Below are 20,591 nucleotides of genomic sequence, written 5' to 3'. Positions count from 1 at the left end.
AGAGTTATCCTTGATAGAGACCTACCCATCACTGTGCTGTCTGCATTTCTAAGCAGCAGCAGTAGCAGCCTGAGGTCTAGGCTGGAAGAAGCAGCTTCGCTTCTCGGGGCAGGATTCAGGACAAGGTGGTCCCTTCCGGAACTCTCTCTAAAAGGGATGATTGTTGTAACACAGACTAAAGCGTCAGGGTTGATAATGCACTCAGGTCTGTCTGGGACCAGAGGCCCTTCTTTCTCTTACTCCAGGCCGCGTTTTCCTCCTGCCTTGTAGATCCTTGCTATTCAAAGTGTGAGCTGTGCACCAGCAGCATTGGCCTTACTTGGGAGCTTGTCAGAAATGCAGAATCTCAGGCCCCACCTACTGAACCAGAACCTGCATCTTAGCAATATCCACAGGTGACTCTCATGCACGTGAAAGTTACTGAAGATTGAGCCTCTCTGCCTGCAGGGGACACAGACACCTCCAAGCCAAGGATTCAACTACTTGACCAGGTTTCACAAAACCCTCCAGGGAAGACTTCCCCCAGGAGGTGGCAGTGACACTGAGACTTGCAGAAGGCCACAGATGTGGTCTCCTCATTTTGACTCATCACTACAGGCAGGGGGAAGTACCAGCATAGGAGTCAGAACTCCTTGGTGACCTTGGGCAAGTCAGTTCTCCTCCATGAGCCTTAGTTGCCCCATCTGTAAAATGGGAACAGCACTGTTTGCTTTTCTGTCACACGGTTATCATGAAGACGAATAGAGGTGAAAGATTTGCAAGCTCTCTCTGAAACACAAAGCCAGGCGAAGGAGCCTGTTTTCAGTGTGGACAACCAGCCATCCTGACGGAACACTTTAGAGGCTGCAGAAGGAAAATCCATATGAATGTCAAAGGTATAAGACCTTGCCCTCATGAAAATTCATCAGCAGAGGAACGTGGAGATAATTAACCAGGATGTAGCCCTCCAAAGAAAAAGCCTGGCCGGGTCGGTCTCACGGTCTCACGGAACTGCCCTCCGACAGGGATTTGAGATTGGATTCTTGGAACTGCAGGGTTTTTCCACTCACTTGGAGTTATTTTTTAAAGGAGAGTTCAGCCTAAGGACCTAAGGCTACATTACATTAGCATTCCGGAGGTCAATATTTCCAGACCGGCTAGAATCATGTTGTTCTCTTACATTGTGTGGGTGAGAGAGGCGGCTACATTTTGGAAGGAGCCAGATATGCCCACAGTAAAGGAAAAAAAAAAAGCAGGCAATTTGAGCTACGGGAGCTGAATTTCTAGTGTTGGAGGAAGGAGGCAGGTCCCCCTTCCCCAGCCTTTAGCTTGCTGGTCCCTCTGTTGGGACGCTGTTCCAGGATCCCTGCCCTATCATCTCCCAGTCTCAGCGAAGATGTCATCTCCCCAGAAAATCACTCCTTCCCTGCAGCTCTCCATCATGTGCCCTTCATTTTTTGCCTTCACAGCATTTATTAATATTGGAAACAGTCTTGCTCATTTATCTGTTTATTTGTATATTATCTGTGCCATGCCCCACCACCCCCACCCCGGCCCCAAACACAGAATGTTTTCCTAACATCCTCAATCACCTGGGGTTCTGTGCTCAGAAGAGATTGCTGGACCTCTCCCCCATAAATTCTGATTCAGCAGTTCTGGGTTGGGGCCAGGGATTTTGAAACCAGCCCTCCCAATGATTCTGATCTTCATGGAGATCATTCACAAGCGCCAGAATGTGAGCTCCAAGATGGAAGGGCCATACCCATGTCCCTCTGTGCCCTGCATCTAGCATGATGCCCCTACAAGTCGGCTCTGGCCACCTCTTCATGGAATGAATTAATGAATGACCAAACGAGTCACATATAATTTGGTGGTACCAATCCTTGGTCCCATTTTGGCGATTCGGTATTCAGACGGAGCACCTATGACCCATGAGGAATGGCAGCAGGTGCTGGGACAGCCAAAAGATGGAGCCAGGCATGGCTGCCGCCCTCAGGGAGGTGACAGTCTGATGACGGGAAACTGAGTTTATGGAGGATTACAATAAAAGACCGAGAAAGGAAAGGACCGTAAGAGGGTCGTAAACAAAGTGAGTGTCAGGGGGTCAAAAGGATGGGACACTGCTTTCCAGATGGTTTATGTGGAGAAGTGGTCGGAGATAACTTCAGAAGAGATGGGACTTTTTTCAGACAGTGCTTTCATTGTGCTTCATGTGTTTGTTATAAATTATACACACACGTGGTTAAAAATATTCAAACCACAGAAAAAGGTGCAGAATGAGAAGCCAGGCTCCTTCCCACCCACCCTGCCCCATCCTCCCTGTCTCCTCAGAGGTAGCCCATCATCAGACCTCGTGCACCCTTCCCGGCATATTCTGTGCATATCTAAGCCCACAGCTGGATAGAGCAGAGTGGGCTGATGAGGCAGAGATAGCAGATCAGGGGTCCAGGGGAAGGGAACAACCTAAGGAAGGGTTTGGAGGAAGTTGGAAAATTCCTTGAAAAATATTGACAGCTCTTAAGTGACTTGGTTTTGTGACTCAGGACCATGAACCCCTGACTCTAGGAGGGTGGGAAGAGGGAGGTCAGACAAGGTGATAGGTAGCTTCCCACATCACTGGCTGGCTAAGCTTCTTGGAGCATGGGGTGGGGCAGGGCAGGGGAGGGGAGGGGCAGGGCAGGGGAGGGGCGGGAGTGGGAGTGAGGCAGCCAGGGGTCAATATAAATTAAATATTGAAAACGCTCTCCTTTAAGAGCATGAGATGCAGGTTCTCATCACCACTTCTCCCATTAACCTTATGAGCCTTGGTTTCCTCATCTGTAAAATGGGCACAACAGGACTGTACTGAGAGTACTGTCATGAGGGTTGAAGAAACAAATGTGAGGCACAGAGCCTGGTGCAGAGGAGGTCCTCCTCCGTCTGATTCCGCTCCCCCTTGTCCCACCTCCTGGCGTCAACCATTATACGCAACTTGCCAGAAATGCCTTTGCGGAGGCCTCAGCTGACCCCAGCTCCGTCATTTATTTAAAAATGTCACTTTGGGCGAGTTTCCGGTTGTTCTCTGAGCCTCCACTCCCTCATCACTGCGTTGGTGGTGCCACAGCAAGAAGAGCTATGATGATATTCCAGACCCCTGGCACACAGGGGTGCCCACCTAGTGCCCGCCTGATCCCTTCTTTCCTTAGAATCACAGCCCACCTAACTCAGCTCCTCGGCCACGGCCAGAGGGGTGGCGCTTTTGCCTCTCCAAAGACCTGGTAAAAGAAGATTAGAGCCTGAGACACCCACCCCAGGCCGGAATTTTTAAAAACAAAACTTACTCGGATGTGAAAAATGCAGTCGTGTTTCCTTGGCTGGTTAAAATATTTGATGCTCATCGAATATTCAACAACAACCGAGAAAGGTTCTCTCACTCCACGTACTGTCAAAAATGTAATGTAATTATAGTGATGTTATATATCCCCAGCTGTTCTGAGAGATTTGAATCTTAAATCAAGCCTGTCTCTACACATCCTGGGGTTGCAGCTGGAGACTCACACCAAGTACCATACCGAGGCAGAGCTGGGGAAGTTCAAGCAAGAACTCTGGGCTAGCACCTCCAGGCTTGTTTGTTAGAGCCCGGCTCCATCGCAACATCGGTATAAGGACCCACAACTCGGGCTATTCGCAGCATCGCCAGAGAAAGCCATGTTCCTCAACAGGGCTGTGCAAACTGGCAGGTCATAAGCATCTATCCAAATAGTCTTTCAAATCCATGTACAGGGAGCATCAAGAGATACCGTAAAGTAAACGGTAATAAAGCGAATAAACACATGTCTCACCCTAGAGCCTTTGAGGTGCTTCTGTAAATCAAATTCTTGCCATAATTTGCTCTGCGAGACTGCTGAACAGCAGACTCAAACCTCATCTGCTTTCCTGGGCAGTAGGCTTAGATTTACGGACGTGAGTTCACAGTGGATGACCGCGCCATTTCAAAGTGGGAAAATAATTTCCGTTAGGAGGGGTTCCAAGAGACGATTAAACCCTTCTACTTTCAGAGATCAGAGTATCAACCACTGTCAGATCAGATATGCCACTGGAATCCGAAGGGGATGGCCAGCGTACAAATTTTGGAAGAGGAGTTCTCAGAGGAAGAAACAGACACTGCCGTGATATGTTGTAAAAGCTTACGCACAAATATCCTCAGAGTCTATTTCAAGCTTCCCAGTGGCTTTCAACGTGACTTGAGCCACTCAATATCCCTCTCTGATTTTTAATTTGGGTCAGGGGACTAAAGAAACCCTAAAAGGCTCTGACCTACCCATAAAGGTGTGAAATGAAAACTACATAATTGTTCCTGGCTAGAATTGTGACAATATATAGAAGGCCACACTATTCTTCCAGGGCCTGGAAGTTTGTCTGGAGAGAAGTGAGAGGGGTCATCGTAATAATGATGATGAAGATGATAGTGATGCCTCACGTTTACTTAGCACTTACGCATCCGTGCTTTTACGTTAAGGAGAGTAAGGACGACGCTTTCTGTATTTACACTCAGTTTTTATCCACCAGGACTAGACCACAGCTGGTTTTCAAGAAATCATTTTCGAATGGATTACTACATTATCTTTAAGTTTCACAACAACCCTGCAAGGAAGGTATGATCTCTGTGTTACAAATAAGGAAACAGGGTCTCAACTGAAGGTAGTCAAAGCCCCAGCAGCCACCCTGATAATCCCAGGCAGACCTGGGATTTGAACTTGAGTCTGATTCCTGAAGCCATATTCTTCCTACTCCTCCTACTTTTTCTAGTTTTACTCCTTTCTAGTTGCTGGGGTCCAAATTCCCAATCTGGCATGAATGTTAAGCATGGATAACATACTCCCACATTGACTATTTTTTTGAACCAAGCTACGTTTGTTACGGATTCTTTAATTTCTTGGTTTTAGGACAGACCCTGATCCTAACCTACACAGGCTGGTTCACAATGTGGGGTCAGGTGTGTAATAGAGAGTGTTTTGTACCACAAATGAGGCTTGTATTGGTTTTCTGTTGCTGCTGTAACAAATTACCACCATCTTAGTAGCTTCAAACAGCACAAATTAATTAGCTTATCGTCCTAGAGGTCAGAAGGCTAAAATCAAGGTGTTGGCAAGGCCGCATTCCCTTTGGAAGTTCTGGGGAAGAATGTGTTTTCTTGCCTTTCCCAGCTTCTAGAGGCCACCTGCTTTCCTTGACTCGTGACCCTTTCCTCCATCTCAAAGCCGTCAATGTAGTGTCTTCAGAGCTCTCTCTGACTCTCTGGCCTCTGCTTCCATGGTTACATCTTCTCTGACTGACCCTCCTGCCTCTCTGTTACAAGGACGCTTGTGATTACACTGGGCCCACTACATGATCCAGGATAATCTTTGCATCTCAAAGCCCTTATTTTAATCGCATTTGCAAAGTCCCTTTTGCCATGTAAGGTAATGTGTTCACAGGTTCTGGGGATGAGGACGTGGGCATCTTTGAGGGGCCATTATTCAGCCTACCACATGGCCTTTGCAGCTTGGTTTGATTGACACTCTGGCTGGCCCCATGGCCCCTCTATGGACCCCTCTCTGGGGTGGCACTGACCCCGGAACAATGATGCCCCTGTTATGCACATCCTCCTGGGTTCGCTGGGGAATCCAGTACTCCTCCCCCAGCTGCCCTTCCTTGCTCCATTCCAGCATGCCCATTCCATGGCCATTCTTACAGACCTAGTGGGTCAGATATGACCAAGAGACCCCTTCGGATCCCTCCTTCTCAGCATTCATGGAGCCCGTAGCCTTGCCCCTCAAAGTGTGGTCCACGGACCAGCAGCATCTGCAGCATCTGCAAGCTTATTAGAAATGTACATCTCAGGCCCCATTGCAGACCTACCAAATCAGGATCTTTGCTATGGGCCCAGGAATCTGGGCATGCTAAAGTTTAGGAAGCATAGGCCTAGAGGCTTCTCCATTCATCCACGGCCAATTGGAATATGCCGGAACAGACCTCCCTGGGAAGGAGGGCAAGCCTCTGGGCAGAGATAAAGAAAGAACCCGACACCTCTTCTCAGCAGCCAGTTTTAGCACTGATTCTTTTCTGCAAGGCACTCAGAAGCCCATTGCTTTTCTCCTAAGAAAATTTTTCAGGGCAGGTGAAATCCCCTCAAGTCCACCCTGACCAGGAACAGAGGAGCTGGGGGAAGAAGAGGTATATGGGAGCCATAGAAGACCTGCATTCAAACTCTGGTTGTTTTCTGATCCTGTGCCATGTGACCCTGGGCAAGTCACTCCCCTCTCTGAAGTTAGGCAGGTAATAGAGTGCAATAATCACCCTCCATTGCTGCAAGGATAAAAATGAGATGGTAATGTATATTACACAATCCTATCCAGCTATGACCACTAAGACTCTGCTAATTAGAAATGCAGGTTCATTTGGCCAAAGCTACACTGGGATTTCTTTGTAGGAACAACTGTGACGTAGGGCAAAAAGAGTGTTGGCTTTGGAACCTAAGATCAGGGTCTATGTCTGTGACCTTGGGCAAGTTATTGAACCATCTCACTTTCCTTATCTATATCAGGGAAAGAATACTTTCCTGTCTGGTCCGTTGTCCGGCTGGAATAAAATAATGAATGTAAAAGGACCTGGCAGAGAGTATGAGCTCAATAAATGTGTGTGGAACCAGAGGAAACAATTTACTAAGCAAATTAATAGTATAAACAGCGGTGTCAGGGGAGATATTTGACATGCTCAGGAGAACAAACTTCCCCAGTACATTCACGGCCTTTATTTGTTTTACCAACAATTCATGTTCCAATTATGCGTGACTCATCTATTTGTTCATTAGCACAGGTCTGAGTTGGATCTCAATTTGGCAACATCTCCTTAGTCAGGACTTCAAAGTTACCCATGTCCTTGAATGAATGAAAATGGGAATTTGTTCAGATTATGGCTGCATTAATATGTTTGCATAACTCATAAGTTCCCCGTCATAAACCTATTTCCACAGGTCCATCATGGATCCTGTACTCCTAGGAATGGCCTTTTCTTCTCAGGGTGGCAGGTCTTGGAACCCAGGATGACTTCTAGGGGCTGCATCAACTTGCAGCGAAAGAAACTTCCAGTGAAGGCTTGAAAGACTGCGTTGGATACCCTCTGTGGAAACGTTTGTTCTCACCAGCGTCTCCCAGAGTTGGCAGAATGATGTCATCAAAAAGAACATTGGCTTTGGAGCTAGACCGATCTTTGGTTTAATCTTGACTCTGCTGCCCCCGAGCTGTGACTTTGTACCTCCCTGAGCCTCAGTTTCCTCATCTGTAAAACGGGTTCCGTAACACCCATTCAATTCTGGTGAAATTGATGTGACTGTTTATGTAACAGGTGCCCTATACAAATCCTGGGCTAGAATCTGTCCCCATTTCCTGCATGATGGGCAGCTCCTTTTAAACCCGGTGACCCTGATGAGGCACACTGACCTTTGCTGGCCGATTTCCCAGAAACAGTAGATTTGTGGTCATCTCTGTGGCCCAGTGTCTGGCACATAGTAGGCGCTCAATGTGCATTGGTTGACTGAATCTCTGAGTAGCTGATCCAAACAAAGCATTTAGGAGAACCAAAGCGACTGATGCACAAACCGAATGGCCTGGTTATTCCTCTAGCCCTTCTCAGTTGGGCAGACATCTGATTGATGTCTTCATGACGGGCCACAGTGGCCCCCGAATAGCCACTATCAGAATCAGCCTGACGTGGGTCCATTTGGATATCTGCAGACCTGTGCAGAGTTGACATTTGATTCCCTAAACTAATTTCCCGGAAGTCACATAACTTGGGGAGGTCTTTTCATGTTCCTTGAGTAAATGTCTATTTAATCACCGCCCGGTCTCTAGCACTCCAATAACTTGTACATTTCCCCCTTAATCACTGTTTCAGCTCCGCAAAGAAAAGAAATGGTTGGCTGAAGAGCTTGGGCCATCTGCAGTAGTTAAGCCCTATTTTCCCCTGATCACTCATTTGGACGGAGAACTTTTCAGCTAAGTCCCACTGGTCATTTGGCTCATGCCCTCACTTCACAGAGGAAGATGCCGAGGCCAAAGTCACATAGCAGGTCAGGGCGGAACTGAGGCTGTACTGGTCTTCCCAGCAAAGCCCCTGCCCCGCCAATGCTGCTCTTTCCTCATCCAGAGGTGCAGCTGTGCCTTTCTGGTAGTGAGGATTTGGGTTCAAATCCCAGCTTTGCTATCTGCTGGCTCTGTGACTTTCAGCTGACTACAGAACTGCCCTGAGCTGAAGGTCCCCCATCTGCCAAATGGGGATGATTACACCACCTTTTAGGGTGATTGTGAGAATTGAGATGGCATAAAACGTGCCCAGCCCGAGGCTGGCACATCACAACCAGCCAGTGCTATTTGCCTTCATCCTTCCCTCGAAACGCTCACTGCAAGTAATATGAACAGAAATAGCTCACATTTATTGAGTCCTTACTGGGGTGCCAGAAACCATTCTAATCACTTGACGCTCATTTATTCCTCTTTCTCTAAAGGCAAAGGTATCTTTCTAAAGATACCTTTAGATACCTAAAGCCATCCATCCTCACAACAACTGCATTGCCTGGCCTAGCACCACTTCAATGGAATTTGCTGATTTTAAACAATATGTTGCTGAAATGATTTCTTGTTTTCCGTGGCTGGCTCATAGCAGCCAGCCTGCTTCCTGTGACAAAGTGTGAGGAAATCAAATGCTGTTTCCTTGGCTTTTAGTACATATGACTAGTCCAAAATCTGCGCTCAGGGTTGACCCTCTGCTGATGGGGGTAGACAATGAGGGCAGGGTTCAGGGAAGTGTGGAATTCTCCTGATGGAGTTAGGAATGGGGGGGTGGTGGTGACAGTTGGGGGGTGGTGGGACATAGATGAGATCTCCCTCTGTAGTGTGACAGCCAGTAGCGAAAGAAGTCAGAGCTTTTGCTACAAAGTTTAAAAACTCAGTTTGGCCTCCAGGTGTCCATCACATCTTTGCCTTATTATCCCCCAACTCAGCTCACCCAGCCCCCCCGACTCCCACCCCTGCCCACTGCCTTGAACTACTCTCAGCCCTAGAAAGGATGTGTCCAATCTCATTGTTTCATGTCTCTGTCCTCCTCATTTGCACATGCTGCCCCCTCCCCGGGAAGTCCCCTTTCTCTCCTTCTCTACCTTGGAACTCCTATTGATCCCTCCAGACTCAGCTCAGATGTCACCTCCTCCAAGAAGCCCTCAGAGGTCCCCAGTCTGAAGTGGGTACTCCTCTGAGCCCACGCAGCACCTCTGCCCTCCTGGCATCTGCTGATGTATCTCTTTCCTCAACAATACTGCAAATTCATGGAGGACACACACCACACCTTATTTAATTTTACATCCCCAGCAGCTAGTTTAGAGCTTGACATATAGTTGACACTCAGTATACACTGGGTGATGGAAAGAAATGAACCAGGAAATGAGCATATCCCCACTCAGGTAAGTGGTCATGATAATAGGTGATAATTATATTGATCATAATTAATAACTGCTACCACGAGATACAAAGACTGTCGATCTCTTTATTCAAATTATAACAATAGCTCTTGAATATTGAGCACCTATGCTGTCCAGGCAGGGGCCGGTCACTGCATACATGTTATCTTCTTCCCAGCTCTCAGGGGCTCAGAGAGCGAAGCGCCTGCCCGAGGCACGTGGCTAGAAAGAGGCAGAACCAAAGCCTTAAACTGAGGTCCGCCTGACGCTTCCCCTGACCCGTGCCTCCTCCCAGAGAGCGTCACCGCTCCTTATTTTTGGACCTCATTGGTCTCTGTTCATGCCTGTCCCCGGACCCTCAGTCCCTCTTCCGAAGCCCCATACCCAGATAGACTGGCCTCACGGTTCTGCATCCTGCCCAATGGGAAGGCTGCTCTCCTCCGCCCCCAGGAAAACCCAGAGTGGCCAGTGTGCAGAGCCCAAGGTCCATGGCTGATGCCAGGGAAACCAAGCGGGCATTCAGAAGCGGAGCTGCTTTGTCTGACCGCTGAGTGATTAACCCTTGCACAGCTGCGACAAACATCCAGAGGAGCTGCAAACAAATACATCCTGAACGGCCTGCAGACTAAAATCCGACTCCCAGCCCTGCCCAAGGTAGAGGGCAAAAAGAGGAGGCTAGAAAGATACCTTTGCCTTTAGAGAAAGAGGAATAAATGAGCGTCAAGTGATTAGAATGGTTTCTGGCACCCCAGTAAGGACTCAATAAATGTGAGCTATTTCTGTTAATATTACTTGCAATGAGCATTTCGAGGGACGGATGAAGGCAAATAGCACCCCTGGTGTATATACTATTGTTATCTCTCCCCTGCTCTCCCCTGCCGGGTTTATCTCCGGACCGTGAGACCAACCGGATGGAATGAGACTTTGGGGCACATCTCCCCACTGGTCCCGCTGGACGCCCACGGCTCACCTGTGGCACTTCGGGCTTGGAAACTTACTCTCCCTTTCTGTCCCCCGAAGGAATAAATGCCCCCAAATTGCCTGGGCACTTCCTCGGTAGAAATGCATTCCACTGGTGTTCCCTGGAGAAATTAATCCAGGAGTCTTGGAGGACAGCAAGGAGTCTTGGGGTTACCTGGGGAAGGTCTTCATTCCCCAGGTCTTTCCTTAGCACTGACTACACATCGCGCTCTGTGTTGGGGGCCGGAGATGGCGGGGAAATCAGATCTGATTCCCACTCAAGTCCAGAGGGGGAGACACACAGACCAGGAGGTGTGGTGACACGCATACGTGTGAGGGTTGACACCTAAATGGAAGGCAGAGGGCGAAAAGAGGAAGGCATCAGTGGTTTGGTGATGAGGGGAAGGGGTGGGTAGTCAGGAAAGGCTCCAAAGCAGCAGAAACCCCAGGGCTGGATGATGGAGGATGACGAGGTATCCCCAGGCACACAAAGCAGCAGGGTGCGGCGGGGTGCGCTTAGGGTAGCAGAGGAAGGCAGAGAGAGGCCTGAGGAGCGGGGGGTCCAGCTGCTGTCAGCCATTTGGCAGAGCTTGATATGTGGTGCCAGAGAGGGCGTGGCCAGAGAAAAGCCCGGGCTCAGGTATAAGGCCTGAGGAACTTGGACCTCATCCCCAGGACAGGTGAGTCACTGAAGGGTTTTAAGAAATGGGGTGCTATGTTTTGAGTGGACCTTTAGAAAGACTGCTCTGACTATAGTGCCGAGGGTGGATGCAGAGGGCGGGGAGCACTGAGCTGGAGGCCAAAGACCAGTTAGGAGGCTGGTGCCCTTTAAAGGCAACGTTTTTATAGGGACCCAGCACAGTCTGAAGAGCTCCCTCCTCTCTCTATGTCTGTAAACACACACACACCCCTATATACAAATACAGGCACAGCTGATGTGGTGTGTATACTATTGTTATCTCTACTAGATGGAGTAGGAAACTAAAGAACAGAGAGATTAAGTCACTTGTCCAAGGGCACACAGAAAGTGGTAGTCTCAGGATTTGAGCCATCAGTTCAGCTTGAGCGTTCATGCTCTTAACCACTACACTAGAGTGTCACTCCAACAAAGATGACTAAGGATTTGGGACAGGGTAGCATTGTTAAAGGAAAGTATTCCTGATGGGCCCACTCTATATTAGGGGCTCCTCCGAAATAGCTTTTGGCTTCCATGGATAGAGGGGGTGCAGCCTTTAATTCTGAGGCCCCTGGGAAAAAACTACGGCATGAAATGTGAAGGAGCTGGAAACTCCCAGGACAGGGCCATGATATGAAGCCACTAGGGGTCACTTGAGTCCCCAGGAACACATACCTTTGGGGAATGGAGGTAATACTTTTGCTTCGGTGGGTGTGGGCCTGCAAATTCTTCAGACACAGGAAGGCAGGGTACAGGGCGGTCAGAGAAGGCTGTGCCCCAGTGAGAAGAAACCTGCTTTCGTCAACTCACAGCCATTCCTGCCAGGGAGGCTGAAGTCAGGTGACTGCTGCAGGTGCTATGTGCTCTGTAGGCCCCAAAACATGTGGCCAAGGCTATGACGCCCTGGGGCAGCCCCACTTTCCACTCTCCCAGCCATGCTCCCAGAAGGGATAGGATTTGGAGGTGGCTGAGGGCTAGAGTCCTAGCCAGGGGCCCTCTGATAGAAGAGAGGCCCAGGATCAGAGAGGAAGGTTCCATGTGGCTTCTGCGTGATACATTTGGTGGTATGCAAAGTTGGACTTTGAGCTTGCTGGCTCTGGGCTTCGGACAGCATTTTAGAGCCTCATATCCTTCCATCTTTAAAATGGAACAAAATTCTGCCAAAGCAGGGCTGTGGTGAGTGTCAAAAGTGAATCCTGGCTGTTAGCCCACGATCCACACTTTGTAAAGCCATCATCAGATGTGCAGAATTTTCCAAGTGTTGTACAACTTTTGGAGTTGGAGCTGCTGGTACTTGAATGTAACACTGAACTTCAGTCCAACTCTAGGGGCTGCTAGTTAGTGGTCAGCCAAAGAACAATAAACAATAAGGGATCGCGAACTTCATTCCTTCACCTTTGTGGATGGAACTCAGAATTGTGTTTGAAGTCTGGGCAAAGTCACTTAGAAGCATATGTTAACAGCACCTCCTGCTTGCTAAGGTGGGGAAACTACAAGGTAGGTATTCTTTAAAAGCCAGCTGAAAAGCTCAGGAAATAAGGGATATTTGGGGAGTGGATAATTCACTGCTACTGTGTATACAGGCTTAAAGCAAAGCAAGGAGGGCAAGACTGAAGCCAGGGTCACCATCCTAGATGAGGACTAGCCCAATCAGCCAATCAGAGGCCTGGCCTGATGGGCATCCGTGCCAACACCTATTGGAACCAGAGCATCTATTTACCATCCCAGAAAAAGCATTGTCACAGATGAGATTGCCAGGAGTGATGCCTAACGCTGGTAAAATCACCATCAGAGCATTACAAGTAAACACACGCACCAACATTCCCTGCACTAGTGGAAAAGCCCAAACCCCCCAAGGGGCATTTACACACCAATGGCTGGACAGGCTCGAGCCACGCTGAGGCTTGGCACCAGAACTCCTCCTAGGCAGACCACACAAGGCAGAAACCTTCTGTCCGACAGCTGCGTTATCCAGACCCCAGCATGGGGGAACCAGCACAGCAAACAGTTTACAAACCCCGAGCACAACTTCTCTTGGCCCCGGAGGTTCACATCAATATCTCTGCCATGCTGCTTTCCCCACTGCAGGGCGTTGGTTCCCCTAGACCGGAAGACCCATACTCACACCTTGGGGGGTCAAGGGCCCCAGTGGTGCCCGCCGCAACTCAATTCCCGGGTAGCTTAAGACACAAGCGCTTTCAAAAAGTAGCACAAGGGGCTGCTGCCTCTCCCACCAAACCAGCTACTGCTTCAGCGTTGGTTGGTATTCTGGGAGTTTCCTCCAAAGCCCCCCTAGATTGGAAGTGTTTTGGAACTCTCAAGCCATAAGCTGCTTAGGGTCCCAAGCTTGCTTAGGGCCTCTACCCGATTCTCGCAGTGGCCCATTTTCTGAAGAGCTTCCTATCGGTTTTCCCAAAGACAACAAGCCCACACTTAAGACATGCTTCTCTCTCTTCCCATCCCTTCATCCCAGACACAGGGTAGCTACCCGGAGCCCTGTGGGCCTGGGGGGTGAGATGGGGGATAAGGGGGACTGGTATTCCCAGAGGGGACCATAGGCAGCAAAGCGGAGGGGCTTGGGAGCTGACAGCGCAAGGAGAGAGGCCGGGACAGGGGAGCCAGGCGACTCCTCCTGCAGTGGTGCCAAGTCCCCACAACCTGGAGAAGACTCGGGGTACCTAAGAGTGGGTTCAGCCTCGGCCTCGTGGGCTGATGTCACCGCCAGGGGCCTGGGGTCCAGCCCCGGGGGGCGGGGAGAGCCGGCCGGCGGCCTTCCGGCGCGGGAGATTGGGGGAGCCGGGGGAGCGGGTTCGCGCGGAGGGCAACTCACGGAGGAGAAGTTGTGCGGGCCGCAGAGCTCGCCGCGGTACTTGCAGGAGAGCAGCATGTCCTCGAGCTGGTGGCCCAGGCGGTCCATGAAGGCGGCGCTGATGCCCTCGAAGTGGCGCGGCGGCAGGAAGAGGCGGAAGTCGGCCAGCTTGCGGAACCACTGGCGGCGCGGCTCGTCCCCCCGCAGCAGCTCGCTGACCAGCGGGCGCGCCGTGCGGTTGGGCAGCAGCAGCCCGAGCCAGTGGCCGGCGTAGTAGAGGTCCCCCTTGGAGAGGCGCGGGAAGCGCAGCGGGTTGTTGTTGCACACGGTGACGGCGGGGAAGGGCAGCTGGCGGCTCCACTCGCGGTGCACCCGCGTGTGCGACGGGAAGCTGAGCCAGTAGAGCAGGCGGTTCGAGGACCAGGACAGCAGCAAGCCGAGGGACGTGCAGAAGGCCAGCACCCACAGCGCCCGCCGCCGGAAGGAGCCCCCAGCCGCCGCACGCCCCGCGCACATGTGCCGCAGCCCGTGCAGTTTAGCGCGGCTCAGCGACGGCCGCCCCCTGCGGGCGACCCCCGGCCCCTGCAGCGCCCGCTCGCGCTCGCGCTCGCCGTCCCGGCCGCCCCGGGGCCGCCCGGCGGCCGCCAGCGCCGCCGGCGCCGGCTCCTCGCGGGCCATGCGGAAGCGTCCCGGGCCGGTGAGCGCGGCCGCGGGCCGCCCGGCTCCGCCACTCCGGCTCATTCATTCAGCCCGCGGCTGGCGGCAGCGGCGGCGGCCCTGGCCGGGCGGAGCCGCCATGGGAGTCCGCAGCAGCAAGGGAAGCAGCAGCGGCAGCCGCTGCGCGCAGCCCGCGCCAGGGAAGCGTGCGCCCGAAAGGAGCTCCGGTGGCGCGGCATGCCCGCCCGGCGCCGCCACCGCCGCCTCCGCGGGCGCCCGCCCGGGACCGAGCCCGCCTCGGCCCGCCGCCCCTGGCACGGGCCTCCCCGAGCGCCTCCCAGGCTCTCCTGGCCCCGAGTCCTCCTGGCGGACGCCCGACGCCGGCCACTACCTCTGGAGGGGCCCCGCTGGGCGCCGCCTCTCCGGTCTCTGGGCGCTGCGCCCGCCTCCCCTCGTCTTGGATCTCGGGGGACCCTGAGCCGAGCCCCCCCGGCTCCGCCTAACCCCAGCTTTTACGCTGGTCTCGGGAGAGCAGCCACTCGGCCACCAATGCCCGATTCGGACACCCCCAAGGACCCCACCAGCCCGGCCGGTGGCCCGCGGTGCTGGGACACGGGGGAGAAGGCGCCGGGGGACGAGCGCCCCCAGAGGCGCGCGGCGGCTCCTGGCTTGGCGGGTGCGGTGGGCGTGTACAGGGGTGAGCGGTCGCCCTGCTGGCTGCTGCCCTCTTTCCCTTTCCTCCGGGACCCTTCTCACTGCTCCTCGGGCTGCGCTCGGCTGAGACCTGCTAAGGCTCCCCCAAGTCCGGAGCCCGCGCCTCGCCTGGGGCTGGGGGCGTCTCAGGGTCCTGCCAGAGGCTGCTGGCCGCTGGGCTCCTTCAAGGGTGCTGGCCAGAGGGAAGTGTCGCTTCTCCCGCGGCTCTCCGAAGTGCCTCGAGTCTCCAGAAAAGCCCGGTCTCGCCGTCCCTTTCCTCTTCTTTTTCCTGCCCCGGTGCTCCAGGAGCCGGGGACTGAGGAGCCCCGGCTGCACCTCTCGGGGGTGACCCGGACTCGCGGCTCCGCGCGCCCGGCTCCTCTCGAGACTCCCAGTCCCGCGGCGGCTGCGCTCCTCTCGCGGCTGCCCGGCCCTCTTCGGGCCCCGGGCGAACTTGGGCAGCGGCCGCGCGACGCTGGCGCGGCTGGGCTTCCAGCACCTGCTCCTCAGCTCGCTGGCCCCGCGGCTCCGGGCGGGCGGGGCGGCGGCGGCGGCGGCGGGCACCGTGCGCTCCCGGAGACGCGGTGCTGACGCGCGCGGCCCCTCCTGGCTGCATTTTAATTCCTGGCCACTGTGGCCGCTGCACACCGAGCGGGAAGCGTTTTGCCGGAGCCGGCGGGCGGGGTGGGGTGGGGGGAATGAGCTGCACAGATGTGCCGCGCTGGCGGGAGAGACGTGGAGTAGAAACGCTGCGTTTACGTGGGCCGCGTGGGGATGAGTGTGAGGACACTTCGGACTGTGCGGGCTAGACTGTCGACAACCGGAGCCGCTGTCTAGGGTGGGCATTTGAGCTAGTGTGTGAGTGGGGCGTCATGCACTGAGTGTGGGTGGGATGTGCGTGTGTACGTGTGAACGGGCATTTCTGTGTATCTGGTGAATGTGAGCCTACGTGCGGAGCTGTGGCTCTCTGAATGTGTGTGCTGTGTGTAGGACAGAGTGATGGCTTGTACGCTGTACGTGTGTGTAAGTGTGCATGTAGGCGGTGGGGGGCGTGAACGGGCGTGTGGACGTGTGGGTGGATATCGGGGTTTCTGGAGGTGGTGTGTTTTGCGTGTGTGTGCTGTGTAAATGGGTATGTGTGTTGAGGTGCTGGGAACGGTCACTGGGTCTCTGGCAGGTTGGGCTCAGTGGGGCAGCCCTGCCCCCTGCCTGTTAGGAACTTCCGGTGTCCTCCAGCTCCTTCCCCGGTTGGGTCCGCTGCCCAGCCCTGGCGCAGTCCACCAAGTGCAGCCTTCCTGGGTGGGCGGCGGGGAGGAGGATGACTTCCAGGGACAGGAGACTCCATCCCTGCCATTCTCATGGCGGGGTTCCTACAGCTGGTTGGCTGATGATGTCACCCTTCCCTCCTGGACAGGCTCAGGGTCTTCCACTAAGCCCTGGGGCACTTTTGGACACTTTCATTTAGCTTTTTAAAATATTCTGCCTTGGCGTGTTTGGGAGGATGGGTGAAGCATGCAGTGTACTGCTAACTCCATTTCACACTAGACTTGGGAGGCCAAGTGCTTGCCCAAGGTCAAACTGCCCCTAAGTGGTCGATCAGGATTCTACACTCAGGTCCCCGAAGCCCTGGTTCCTTCGACTGCACCACGGGGCCTTGCAGTTTGCACTCTCTGGGCCAGGTGCCTTGAGGCCAGGGCTGGAGTCTTGCTCCTTGCCTGCCCCGCGTGGTGCATGGTAGGTCTCTTCCCGTATTTCCCAGATAATTGACTCACTGAGGCCTCACTGGATGGATAACACTTCCAGCCTTATTACTCCCTGGGATAAAGGAGTTTCGTAGACATTTTCCAGAGAGCAGATTGTGATGGTGGCGGTGAGGGGAGAGACAATGTGAAGGGATCCTGAGGGTGGGAGGGCACCCCAGTGAAGCTGGGAGATTTGGGGTTTGGAGGATTTGAATTTGGGCCTGGAGAGGCATTTCACCCATTTTGTGATGATTTATTAGAGGTGGTCCAGGTAAGTCTGTTGAATGAGCATCAGGTGTCTGAGCGGTGCTGGGTGGGCCTTCCCTCCCCACTGACCTGGAGGGTATATGTCAGCATGGCAGCCCCTGCATCTGGTCTCTGGAGACAGGGATATCTGAGCCACACACACACACACACACACACACACACACACACACACACACACTCCTGGAGGCTCTTCTCATTCACCTGGGGAAGAAGCTATAGAAGTTAGGCTTTGCTAAAATTCTGCTTTGGATTCGGTTCCTTGAAGATATCTGTTGCTAGCTTTGGGGGGAAGGTTCTGAATCTGCCAGTTTTATGGGGCCTCTAACAAAGGCTCACACACCAGTGCTTAAGCCTGGTCCCAGCAGTCCTGGGCTGGTGGGGGGGGGGAGGGGAGGGGTGCCACAGTGACACATATCCAGACCAAGGTGGGGCGACCTTGTGAGCTCAGTGAAATTACTGATGAAGCAGCCAGGGCAAGCATGCGACATCTTCCAGCATCTTAGCCCTGGGGTGGCACGAAACTCTGTCTTGTAGAAACCTTTAAGACCTTTTATGTTTCTGATTTGCTCAGCTGTTGTGGGCTTTTTCTTTCCTGGCATTTTCCCCCTTGAAATGTACACATGCTGCTTTTGGTTGCCTGAGTATCTTCTCTGCCATGGTTTTTACTGTTAATTCTCCAGATGGGTCACTTTTTCAGAGAGAGGAAGGGTATCCTGCATGGGCTTCAGGGTTCTTGGCACAGAAATCCAGAGACAGACCCAGGGATGCCTAGTGATCCCAAGTGATCGATGGCTTTCTTTTTGGCACATGTATGCAGTGCGTTTCCTACACTGCCTGAAATCCCCCCCACCCCTTTCTCGACCAGTACTTTGACCAGCTCTGTGAAGTGCTGCTCTTTCCTCAAATCCCAGCTGAAGCATTGCCTCCTAGGTAACTGCATTGATACTTCCATCATAGCCTTTGTATAGCACCTTGTCACTGTGTGTGTCTAGGCTTTTCTTCTGGACGTGAGCCCTTTGAGGACAGGGACCACATCTCATTCACATTTTTGTCTCTATCTCTCAGCACAGTGCCCTGGCACCTAGATGAAACACACCAAAATGGGGAAGAGGAGAAAGGAACTAAGATTTCTTGACTATTTCTGTATGCCAGGCAACTGTACCAGACACATAAACATATTTAATTTCTTATTCCAACCTTGCAGGGGGGTATTTTTACCCTCTTTTTACAATTGTTGAACCAAGGGCATGGAGAGCAGGAATTGAACTCAGCAATAACTCATTCCAAAGTCCAAGATTTTCCTTCTCCAGCATGCTTCTTTGAAAAGTATTATGATAAATAATAACAATAATAATAATAATATAATAAATGTAGGACTTCCTAATCACTAGGACTTGTTCTAAGTGACTTACATTAAAAACAAGTGTCATAAGCATTCTAAGTGTTTAATCCTCAAAATAATCCTACTAGGCAAATACTGTTATTTTCTCTGTTTCGAAGAGGGGAAGCCTTACCACAGAGAGGTTGAGTTACTCAACTTAAGCCACACAGCTTAAGCAGGAGAGCAGCCTTTCAATGCAGGTAGTCTGGCTCCAACCCCTGTGCTCTCAAACCCTACCCTATGCCATCTCTGCCCTCAGAGCTGCAGTGACACAACAGCTCATGTGAATTAGCTTTCCCATCCTTGCAGGCTCACTTGGCCAGAAAAACAAATTCACGAGGCAGTGCATGGGTTGCCCCACGTGACCTATCCACCGAGAAGTGTGAATTTAGCATTGTGATTTTCCAATAATAAGCTTTTAAGAAAATTTCCCTTTTCCTGTTTATCTCTAAAACATCTGTCGCTCCACACCTGGAATCCTGGCCTCCTGTGTGATGTTTGGGCGCCAGCCAGCCCACATTCTGGTGGGTGACCACCACCGCCAAATATAAGCTCTTTCTCCCATTAAATGAATTTGTTGGGCAGGAAGGTCCATTTAGGTCAATGTGATTTTCTGTTTTTATAATCCAGTTGTAGGAGCTAATACTTGTTGGCTTGATCGGGCTTCACTGGGGCCCCTGATATTCCTGCTTACCCCCAATCCCTACTGCTCAGGGGCTTGGTATTAGAAAGTATCAGAGGTACTACTTAACCCTGCTCTTTGGAATTGCTGCTACACACCCGAACAGCGACAGTCCACCGGTACCTGATTCTATCCCAAAACATCTGGCAGTGTTTAAATCTTCCTTTCATCAAACTGGAATCAGTCTCTTTGCAAATGTCTCCTAATTTATCCCCGGGGAGCCACACAAAATAAGTTTGATCTTTCTTTCGCATGGGAACCCTTCAAAATACTTTATAGAATCAAAGTATGTCAGTGGTGAAAGGGGCTCTAGTAGTCTGCCTTCTAGCAAAATCTTCAAGAAAGTCTTTCTTCTCCAGGTTAAACACCATCAGTTCCTTCACTTGTTTCTCCTGTACTTTCTGCTCTTGGGATGGGATTGCAGATGTCGATATCTTTAAAATCGTCCCATACCAATTGGTATGAACCCACCAAGCCCTTTACTCTGGACCTGGTCCATCCAGGCCCTGATCTTCCTTCTGATGGTCGTGGGATCTTATCTGCCACCCTCCTCCACCCCTGGGATTTAGCGTATGTGGCGGGTGTGGAGGGGGGAGAGGGGGCAGTAACAATGGGCTCTCGGGGTCTTTGCTTAGAATGCCGGGCACACTTCCTTTTAGGACTCGTGGTGATGAGTCAACACTACTTCTAGTCTGAGAGTTCATTGCTCTTAGGGGGCAGGTGTGCTTTTGTGGATCTGTCTGCGAATGTAAAGACCTCGCTTTTTCTCCTTCTTTCTCTGTCTTTCTTTTTCTGTCTCTGTACTGCCCTGGGCTCTCTGTCACTCTGCTTCCCTCTCTCCCCCTCTTCTCTTTTCTCCTTCTCTTCTTTTCCTCCCATTCTCCTCTCCCCAACCTCTGCTTGAAGCCTAGCAGTCCCCTCTGCTACCTTCTTAGCCTGTGCTACTGGTGGCCTCTGGGTGCATAGAGGTGGCTGCATTGTCACAGGACCTCGGCCAATGTCCAGTAGTCATGATGGGAGCTCCTGCACTGGTGGAAAGGGCAAGGAGAACTTCACCGGGGTTTTGGTCACTGCATACCTCCTTTCCCATCCATCCCAGCCTCCCTCCATGGGGCTGGCACTGGAGTTGCTGTTCCATCTTACCTTTTCACATGCTTGAGCATCTCCACTGCTTCTCCCGCTTCTTCCGTGGCTTTCTTATACTATACTGGGCCCCTCCTGGTTCTCTCTTCTTCTGGGCTCCTTCTTAGGTTCTCCAGATTTTATTTATTTA

General features: G+C 52.1%; 1 protein-coding gene across 2 annotated transcripts in view; it reads right to left on the bottom strand.

Moving 5' to 3' along the window:
- Window positions 1-20,591, bottom strand: part of ASIC2 (acid sensing ion channel subunit 2) — a 1,030,973-nt gene that overhangs the window by 233,079 nt on the left and 777,303 nt on the right. Inside the window, exon 1 of one of the 2 annotated variants that reach the window (XM_068530349.1) lies at window positions 13,918-14,637. The exons of the other annotated variant lie outside the window; for it this stretch is intronic. Within the exon in view, the coding sequence (XP_068386450.1) occupies window positions 13,918-14,637 (720 nt within the window). Of the gene's footprint in view, window positions 1-13,917; window positions 14,638-20,591 lie in introns of those variants that run through there. 2 annotated transcript variants of the gene reach the window in all.

The sequence above is a fragment of the Eschrichtius robustus genome, chromosome 20 (genome assembly GCF_028021215.1).
Source record: "Eschrichtius robustus isolate mEscRob2 chromosome 20, mEscRob2.pri, whole genome shotgun sequence".
Classification (NCBI taxonomy): Eukaryota; Metazoa; Chordata; class Mammalia; order Artiodactyla; family Eschrichtiidae; genus Eschrichtius; species Eschrichtius robustus.
This window is presented reverse-complemented; position numbering and strand designations above follow the sequence as displayed.